General features: G+C 42.8%; 1 protein-coding gene across 1 annotated transcript; it reads right to left on the bottom strand.

Annotated features, from left to right (window-relative positions):
* Window positions 1–811: 811 nt before the first annotated feature.
* LOC137379634 (proline-rich protein 15-like) lies at window positions 812–2,093 on the bottom strand. Its single transcript, XM_068050745.1, has 2 exons — window positions 1,851–2,093; window positions 812–1,652 (listed from the first exon to the last, which is right to left on the bottom strand). Exon 2 carries the CDS (start codon window positions 1,629–1,631, stop codon window positions 1,299–1,301), a length of 333 nt encoding a protein of 110 aa, XP_067906846.1. The 5' UTR covers window positions 1,632–1,652; window positions 1,851–2,093; the 3' UTR covers window positions 812–1,298.
* Window positions 2,094–10,412: the final 8,319 nt, after the last annotated feature.

Here is a 10,412-nt window from a genome sequence, read left to right as displayed (position 1 = left end):
TTTCAATACCGATTACATCAGGAGAGAAAAAAAACAAAGGTCACTTTTTCAGCATCTGAAGATTTTATCCTGCTTTTGCTTATACTGATTAAATCTTTTGGCTTGTTCACAAGAGATTTACAAAAAAATGTACATTATTATATTGTACCGATGTGCATGCCCGTTGAAAAAGTGAAGCAGCGTCGATCAGGTATACAATCACAGCCAGAGGTATATTTGCTAAAATAAAAGCAAAATACTGCAGATGCTGGAAATCTGACATAAAAACAAAAAGTGCTGGAGATACTCAGTAGGCCAGGCAGCATCCGTGGAGACAGAAGCAGGAGTTAAAGTTTCAGGTAAGTGACCTTTCATCAGATATATTTGCTGGCACACTCCGCTTGAACTATGAACCTGGGTGATAAATGCCGACAGTCCAGCTTTCCATCAGACTCTCCTACTAGCCAACATGGATGAAAAATACATGTTTAATAAAATAACTACAGCATCTTACGGTCTCATGCAAACCAGCGATTTATCTGCACCTTCCCTGGTCGTTTTATTCATTGAGTAGAAAATTTCCCTCAAGTAAATAGCGATCGAAACTGATCCAAAAATATGCTGTGGCAAAGGTCCAAGGACACTATCCTCTAAAGAAAAGGCCCTACGTGTTGGATTACTGGGTGTGTTGCATTTCGGTCTTAGGCTATATTTTAGCAAATGATTAACTTTTACAATAGGCCAAGAGAAGGGGTAAAAACTGCTTTGCTTGAACCTTTCAGGAGGGGAAAAACCATGACAATCAGCAAATATGAAATAATACAGATCTGAATTTTCTTGAAAATAGTCTTTATTTAAAAAAACAACTTTTAATCTCAGCTATAAACAATTGCTTTAGTCGGGAGTTGACGCTGTGTCTTTAATCTTCGAGCTTCATAACAGCCACAGACGAAATGTTTGCTAAAGTTGGCTTTCTCAATATAAACTAATGACTAGAATCATTTTTCCCAAAGTTCTGAATCAGAACAAGCGTTTCTTCCTAATTCTAAACCGCAGTGAATTTCACTGTGCGTCTGTGCACCTGGTAGAGAATGAATTCAGGAACCGTAAAAATCAGTCTACACCAGCAGGTATCTGCATTACAACAAATAAATATTTAACACATAATTCATGAAATATTCAAGGTAATATAAATTGACACTTTAATTTGGGCTGTTATCGCTATTAAATTAAGGGCTATAAGATCTCCCCATTGGAGTCTATTGATAAGTCTTCAAATACACCCGAACGGACGGCCCCTTTAGAAGTGGCATTTTGCACTAGTTTTCATCATTTGTATTTCCAATCGCGTTGCTTTCAAAAAACTTGGGGCTCTCCGGTAAAGTAGCCCGGACTCTGTGCTTTTCCTTGAAACGTCCAGAGCGAGAGATTTTCAGGTTTCTGCGTGTGCTTTTCTCATTAAAGCCTTTTTCCAGTTTGGGGTCCACGTATTCTTTATCCTCGATAAGATTGGGGTGTTTGTTTTCCTGGGCCGCTGTTTTGTCCGTGGCTGACTGCACATTCTCCAGCCCTGCCCCCTTGTCCGTCAGTTCCTTCGGCTTCTTTTTCATAGTTATCGATTTCCACCAACTGGTCTTCCCACCGTCAGCCATTTCCCAGGCACTTCTCTTGACCTGTTTTAAAGCACGGACAGTATCATTGGAGGACTAAAGATTGCAGTTTACATTCGCAGACCGACAACTTCACTTGTATATAAGACTGAAACCCTCATCACAAAAAAACATGAAATCAGCACAAAAACATTAGAAACAATGCCACCTCTAACTTTTTGATGAGGACTTCCACATCATCATTTCTACATACCGGCTCACCTGTTTGCCTTTCACAAGTTTTGACTTGATCTACAGTAAAATTGTATTTACTGAACCAAATGAGCAAATCGCCTTTCAGTCCGCTGTTGTCAGTCCATGTTTGCCGATTAAGTCCACGCACTTCGCCCCACTGATTTATTACCCAAGTGCCGGTTGAAGATAAGGTGAAAAATATTGTTTTGCCTTGCGCACTGTCCAACGACACAGCTGTGTCTGTGTGCGTGCGCCTGTCTTTCGGTGAAGTGACCTGTTCCCGCCCCTCGCTCCCCTCCCCCGGCGCTGCAAACCTTCCACAGGTAGAGAGCGCAGCGGCCGGCCCGCGCCGCCTCCCTATTGGTGCTTCACCGGAGGTGGCAACACTGTTTCTGTCAATCAAACAGGCCACGTGCCCCTCAGGTGAGCTCCAAGTTCAGGCTCGAGCTCGGCTGTACCTGGATCGCGCGCCGCCGCCGCCGCCGCCGCCGCCGCCAGGCGTCCAAACTTCAGACAAGCTGTTTGTTTTTACATGTCTTAGTGTTTTGACACAGTATTCGCTGAACAGTAAATTACTTCTCATACTGATGTTATAATGAGGAAAGTCAATCTTGTAAGTCTGGAAGGTGCGTTTACACGTAGAACAGCGCCCGAACATTCCGATCCGTTTAGAAATGATCTCCCTGGGTTAAGTGAGGTGGCATTCAAAACGTTAAATGTGCGCAGTGCAATCTATGCATATCAAATTTACCTTCATGCTTTGTATATTTTTTCCAGAATGTGTTCTTAATGCTGCAAGTTTAGTTTTACATAGGGTCAACTTTCCTAAATAAATTGTTCAAAGCATTGGGTAGTATTAAAAGCTCTGTATTTAAGAGCAACAAAACTGATTGTAAACTACAATAAAGATGCAGAGACGTATAGAATTAATCTAGAAAAGTGGTGGGGGGAAATTTAGGTTTATAGCATATAATTATAATAACGCAGTCCTGATTAAGACAGGAAAACAGGATTAGAAGACATTAGGGGAAATTACTGACAAGTAAATTCAAGACAAGTATAACAGAAGTTATGTGTTAAATGTTATAGACGTTTGCCAGCAGCATAGTATAGGCAGAAACATTGGGGCTGTTCAAAGTATAGTTGGATACGGCAATAGCAGAATTAGAATATGAGATGGGCTGGATGAACTTCAATGGGCTGAGTGACATTTTTTGTTCTGTATTTTTCTTATATTCTTATATAGTTTTAAAACAGAAAACTGTTGGGGTCTGGTAAAGAAAGGTTCACATTTATGTAGCACGTTATCTTGTCTCTTGAAAACATCTCAATACTTCATATGTAATTAATTATTTTTATAATGCAGTGGGATAAAGAAAGCTTGTAGGCAGGCTAAAAACAAAGATGAGAGGCCTAGGACTCATTTCTGTCTGGACAAGAGGGTCATGGTTGTCCAGAAATAAGCTTCAGGCTGAAGATAGGATACAAGGAGGGCACATTTTAGAGGCTCCATGACAAAACATGAATCCAAGAGAGAAGTGACCTCCATGCAAGGCCAGCGTTTATTGCCTAATTGCCCTTGAGAAGGTGGTAGTGAGCTGTCTTCTTGAAGTGCTGCAGTCATGTCGTGTAGGTACACCTACAGTGCTGATAGATAGGGAGTTCCAGGATTTTGACGAAGCTTATGAAGGAATGGTGGTGTATTTCCTAGTCAAGATGGTGCGTGACTTGGAGGGGAACGTGAAGGTAGTTGACGTTGAGGGTCTGAAAGGTGCTGTTAAAGAAGCCTTGGTAAATTGCTGCAGTGCATCCTGTAGATGGCACACACGACAGCCACAGTGTGCCACTGGTGGTGGGAGTGTCAATCAAGCAGGCTACTTTGACCTGCATGGTGTCGAGCTCCTTGAATGTTGGAGCTGCACTCATCCAGGCATCACACTCCTGACTTGTGCCTTGTAGATAGTGGGCAGGTTTTGGGGAGTCACTCACCACAGAATTCCCAGCCTTTGACCTGCTCTTGTAGCCACAGTATTTATATGGCTGGTCTAGTTAACTTTCTAGTCAATGGTAACTCCCCAGGATGTTGATGATGGCACATTCAGTGATGGCAATGCCATTGACTATCAAGGGGCGATAGACTCTCTTTTGTTGGAGATGGTCATTGCCTGGCACTTATGTGGTGCAAATGTAACTTGCTACTTATCAACCCAAGCCTGAATGTTGTCAAGGTCTTGCTACATATGGGCATGGATTGTTTCATTATTTGAGGAGTTGTGAATGGGACTGAACAGTATGCAATCATCAGTGAACACCCCCACTTCTGACCACATGATGAAGGGAAGGTCATTGATGAAGCAGTTGAAGATGGTTGAGCCTAGGATACTACCCTGAGGAACTCCTGCAATGATGTCCTGGGGCTGAAACAACCACCACAACCTTTGTGCTAGGTATATCTCCAGCCAGTGGAGAGTTTTCTGCCCGATTCCCATTGACTTCTATTTTGCTAGGGTTCCTTGATGCCACATTCAGTCAAATGCTGCCTTAATGTCAAGGGCAGTCACTCTCCCTTCACCTCTGGAATTCAGCTCTTTTATCTATGTTTGGACCAGTGTTGTAATGAGATCTGGAGCCAAATGGTCCTGACAGAACCCAAACTGGGCACCCATGAGCAAGCTATTGGTGAGTAAATGCTGCTTGAAAGCACTGTCAATGACTATTTGCTGATGAGTGAAAGTAAGCTGATGGGTAGCAACTGACTTATTGGATTTGCCCTACTTCTTGTGGAAAGGACATAATTGGGCAATTTTCCACTTTGTCAGGTAGATACCAGTGTTGTAGTTGTACTGGAATAGCTTGGTTAGAGGCATGGCTTGTTTTGAACCCCAAATCCAGCACTACAGTGAGGATGTTTGGATCCATAGCCTTTGCTGTATCCAGTGAGCTCAGCTATTTCTTGATATCATGTGAAGTGAATTGAATTAGCTTAACACTGGCATCTGTGATGGTGGGGATCTCAGGAAGAGACCAAAATGGATGATCCACTCCACACTTCTGGCTGAAAACTCTTGTAATTGCTTCAGTCTTGTCTTTTGCTCACATGTGCTGCAGTCCACCATAATTGAGGATGGGGATGTTCATGGAGGCTCCTCCTTTTAGTTATTTAATTGTCCATCGCCATTCATGACTGCATGTGGCAGGATTGCTTTTTCTGATTGGGTGTACTGTATGTGGGAGACCAGGAAGACTCCCCTGAACCAGGTGTGATGGGACAAACCCTTTCTCAAATGCTAACGTGGCCATAGATGCGGTAGCAACATATAGAAAGGGGAAGGGAAGGCATCTGCTGTGATGATAGAGGACAGATGGATGGTGTGATCTTTCCTGCCAAGATAAAACTAACTGTGAAACCAAGACATTACATACCATCTGAAGGAAAGAACTGTCTGATCCAGCAAAAAAAAAATCCAGACTAGAAGCAATGGAATCAGGAAATGTATTATATATCAATGTGTGTTTTGAAATTGTGCTAGTTGTGTTAACGACAAGCTTAAATCTGTCAACTAGATTATGTGGAGAGTTATTCATAATTAATAAACAAAATGCTAGGAGAATCAGAAAAAGAATTGTTAGTAAAGAATAGAAAACAGGAACCAACGCCTGAAAAAGGTGGGGAACGTAAGGAGAATCCATTTAAATTGTGAAAGAAGTAAGGATTGATAGAGTAGGTTGGAATAGGATCCATGGCAGGGTTAGCAAGAGTAAACGGAATAAATATGGAAAATATGTGGGAATACAATGAGATAATGGGGCATCAGAATGCATTATTATTTACAGAAGAATTGGTGCCAGAGCTGAGGAAGATCCAGGGTAAGATAAGTGAGTTGATACAGGCAAACAAGAGGCTAATCGGAATCCAAGATCTTACTGGTGGTATCATGTATAGCCTGTATGCAGCATTTGTGATGAATGTGGTACAGAAGATTGCACAGAGGGTAATCGAATCCCTTCGTTTATTCATGAAGAACAACTGAGAAAATGGTTCAAAGGAACCACAGATATAGACTACAGTATGATGCGCCAGCTGAGCGTGTCATGTTTGCCCCCGCCCCCGCACCAAGATAAGGGCGGGGATGTGGATATCATACTGGTGGCATTGGCCCTGCACGTTGTCAAAGTGTACCGGTAGAGTGATTGAAGACGCTGGCATAAGCCCAATACATAAACAGTATGATAAATATCTCCTTTATCTGTTAAAGAACAATGGAACTTGTGTAGCTCCGGACATAAGAGTGCTGCACCTTAAAATGGATCATGTTAGTCTGTAGGAGCGATGTGGTACGACAACCTACCACTCAAGCCCGCAGGTTCACTATTGATGAGGAATCACACAATTTTAAGATGAGTCTAAGAGTCTGGGAAGAGGGCGAGACGAATATAGCCTACAAAGCCTAGGGAAGATACTGTGTGACCGCCACTGCCGCTTTTATGACTGTTGGGATTCGCGAGATGCCTCATACCGGAACGACAAAACTGCATGTTCCCAACTGGAAAAAAAACACAAATTGGTGATAAAACACTGGTGCCGGTGCACCATCATAATCTGATTAGAGATACAGCACTGAAACAGACCCTTCGGCCCACCGAGTCTGTGCCGACCATCAACCACCCATTTATACTAATCCTACACAAATCCCATATTCCTACCAAACATCCCCACCTGCCCCTGTATTTCCCTACCACCTACCTATTCTAGTGACAATTTATAATGGCCAATTTACCTACCAACCTGCAAGTCTTTTGGCTTGTGGGAGGAAACCGGAGCACCCGGAGAAAACCCACGCAGACACAGGGAGAACTTGCAAACTCCACACAGGCAGTACCCAGAATCGAACCCGGGTCCCTGGAGCTGTGAGGCTGCGGTGCTAAACACTGCGCCATTGTGACACAACGCCAAGAGAAGCTGCCCTTGGAGATGAGGCGATTCAAGGAATCCCACACAATGGACATTATATGACTGTTTTATTCCTCAGACGGAAAGCCGTAATAAACAGAATGACAACTTCACAAAAATATACCATGCACATGCAACAAGAAAATAGGCAAATATAACAGGTTATCAAGAGGCTAGGATGTCATAAATGGTGGGAGGTGGCCTCGAGTGTGGAATTATACCCATGGGTTAGATTATTTCAGATGGGATTGGTGCTAGCGTGCTAAAGTAAGGACTAAAGTGATTGTAACCACTGACTGATTTTGTTACTATGCAAGTAAACAGCATGAGATTTGTTTAGTCACAGTTTTGACCAGCGATATTGATTCAGCCACCTGTCATACATTTCTTCTGACATGGGAGAGCTATATATAACGGTTCATTGAATCAATAATGCTGGTTTTACACTTTCAGCCAATGTCTAAATTACCTTCGGTGAATGTGGCCTCCATTTCTTGTGCAGCAACATCCCATAAACAAGGAAATACATGCCTAGGAGACTTTCTTGCTCTTCTTTGAACAGTGCCATGCATCTTTCATGTGCACCTGTAGCACAATCTCGGTTTAATGTTTCAACTACAGGAAGGTTTTGACAATTGCTGCAGTCCTTTATTACAGCACTGGAGTGTTAGCCTGGATTTGGAGTTAAAGTATTGAAATGGGGCTTGAACGCACAACCTTTTGTTCCAGTGACAAATGGGCTACAAATTAGGTCAAACTGAAATTGCAGGACAATAATAGTGAGATTGAAAATACTAACATTTTAAAAAGCATACATTTTCCTAGAGTATCTAAGCTTCTCAGAAAAATGTCTTTCAAAAAAAGCATTAATAAGTGGGTTCAACTTGTATCTAAATACTGATTTCAATTTAATTGCATTTCATGCAGAAATATTGCATATTCTGGAAAAAAATATGATTCATAAACTGTAAACATATGGATCTAAAAATGTTGGATCAAAATATAGGGAAGCAGTAAAGCAAATGAAGAACCAAGACTCTACCAGCTTGACGGATCAAAAGACAATGGCTTGGTGAGTAAACTACAGCCCAGAGTTACATGGAACAAAAGGGCCCAAGTTCCATTCTAGATCGATGTTGAATTAGCTGATTTCAGTAGAGCTACTGTGTAACAGCGCCGACAAACAAATTTTTCTGCAGCACCTGTGGAAGAGCCTGTCACTCTAGAATTGGCCTTTATAGCCACTCCAGGCGCTGCTCCACACACCACTGACCACCTCCAAGCGCTTACCCATTGTCTCTTGAGACAAGGAGGCCAAAGAGAGTAGAGCTACTACAATTGGACTCAACAATAGGCTAAAAAGAGAGGGAATGGGTTTGAGAATGGGGGAGAATCAGCAAGGATTTCTGCTCCAGGTCTCAATTCAGTAACACCTCTCCCACTCTCCCTACCACACCACATCCCCACACTCCCCATCCCACCGCTCCGCATCCCGACCACCGCTCTCTGTTTGAAATGGAGGAGCGTCAGTCTGGATGCTTGGTTTAATGCCCTGTCACCGTCACATAGACTGCCGACAATCACTGTCCATGCTCAGACATAGAGAATGGATAGTTAGATGAGGTACCAATGGGCTCCTGATATCGAATGGAATAATTGCCATGTCAGAGTCAATGATTTCAGGAGAGGACGGGAAAAAATTGGAAAAAATAAAAATAAATTCACTCTTCTTTACCCATCACTCTTCCTAAGAACATTATTCTTGCTCCTGCTGTCATTTCTATACAACTGTATACCTTTCCTACTCATGCTAGTATTTTTTAATTAGATATTCATGTTCCTAATATCTGAAAATCTACATTTTGATGTGTCTTTTGATAATTGGCCTTTGCAACTATTTCAAAATTGAAATGTAGAATCAGCTTAGCTCTAACTATCTGCTGTACCACTGATAATGGATGACTTTAAATTTAATAAGTATTATTGGTGCAAATCATTGCACCAACAATAAACTTAATTTGTTTCATGTATTTAATAAATTTAGTCCAAGTAATCTCTACATAGATTCATAGAGTCATAGAGTTTTACAGCATAGAAACAGGCCCTTTGGCCCACCGCGTCCATGCCGACCATAAAGCCTATATATACTAATCCCACCTGCCTGCATTAATTACATATCCCTCTATGCCTTACTCAATCAAGTACCTGTCCAGATGCCTCTTAAATGTCGCTTCCACCACCTCCTCAGGCAGCTCATTCCAGATACCCACTATTCTTTGTGTGAAAAATTTACTCCTTTTATCCCCTTTAAACCTCCTCCCTCTCACCTTAAATCTATGCCCTCTAGTTTTAGTCACCCCTACCATGGGAAACAGACTCTGGCTATCTACCCTATCTATGCCTCTCATAATTTTATATACCTCTATCATGTCCCCTCTCAACCCCCTTCGCTCCAGGGTAAACAGACCCAGCCTATCCAATCTCTCTTTATAACTCAAGCCCTCCAAACCAGGCAACATCCTTGTGAGTCTTTTCTGCATCCTCTCTAGCTTATTCACATCTTTCCTGTAGTGCGGCGACCAGAACTGCACACAGTACTCCAAATGCAGCCTAACCAACATTATGTACAACTGTAACATGACATCCCAACTCTTGTACTCAATGCCTCGGCCAATGAAGGGAACTATGTACTTGCACCCCAAGGTCTCTCTGCTCAAGAACACTCCCCAGGGCCCTGCCATTCACTGTATATGTCCTGCCCTGGTTTCACTTCACACTTGTCTGCGTTAAATTCCATTTGCCACTCCCTTGCCCACTTTCCCAGTTGATCTATATCCTGTTGTAACCTTAGACAACCTTCTTCACTGTCCACGAAAGCACCAATTTTGGTATCATCTGCAAACTTACGAATCATGCCCCTTACATTCACATCCAAGTCATTAATATATATGACAAACAACAGAGGGCCCAGCACCGATCCCTGTGGCACACCACTGGTCACCGGACTCCAATCTGAAAACAACCCTCCACTACCACCCTCTGCCTCCTATCACCAAGCCAATTTTGTATCCAATTTTCTAGCTCACCCTGGATCCCAGGTGTTCGAACCTTCTGGACCAGCCTACCATGCAGGACCTTGGCAAAGGCCTTGCTAAAGTCCATGTAGACAACGTCCATCACCCTGCCCTCGTCAATCCTCTTGGTCACGTCCTCGAAAAACTCAATCAAATTCATGAGACATGATTTCCCACGCACAAAGCCATGCTGACTAACCCTAATCAGATCATGCCTTTCCAGATGCATATAAATCCTGTCTCTCAGAATCCCTTCCAATAACTTTCCCACCACTGATGTAAGGCTCACCGGCCTGTAGTTCCCTGGCTTATCCCTGCTGCCCTTCTTAAATAAAGGCACAACATTAGCTATCCTCCAGTCTTCCAGTACCTCACCCGTGGCTAATGATGATACAAAAATCTCTACCAGGGCCCCAGAAATCTCCTCTCTTGCATCCCATAGCATCCTAGGATACACCTAGTCAGGCCCTGGGGATTTATCCACCTTAATGCGCTTCAAAACCTCCAACACCACCTCCTTTGTAATGTTGATATGCTCCAGGATATCGGTGTTCCCTCCCTTGA

Source organism: Heterodontus francisci, chromosome 2 (genome assembly GCF_036365525.1).
Source record: "Heterodontus francisci isolate sHetFra1 chromosome 2, sHetFra1.hap1, whole genome shotgun sequence".
NCBI classification, from domain to species: domain Eukaryota; kingdom Metazoa; phylum Chordata; class Chondrichthyes; order Heterodontiformes; family Heterodontidae; genus Heterodontus; species Heterodontus francisci.
The sequence above is the reverse complement of the archived record's forward strand: the minus strand, read 5'-3'. Positions and strand labels throughout refer to the sequence as shown.

Bases quoted from the DNA above. Each gene is read 5' to 3' on its own strand.
- LOC137379634 (XM_068050745.1), bottom strand. From the start codon at position 1,631: ATGGCTGACGGTGGGAAGACCAGTTGGTGGAAATCGATAACTATGAAA.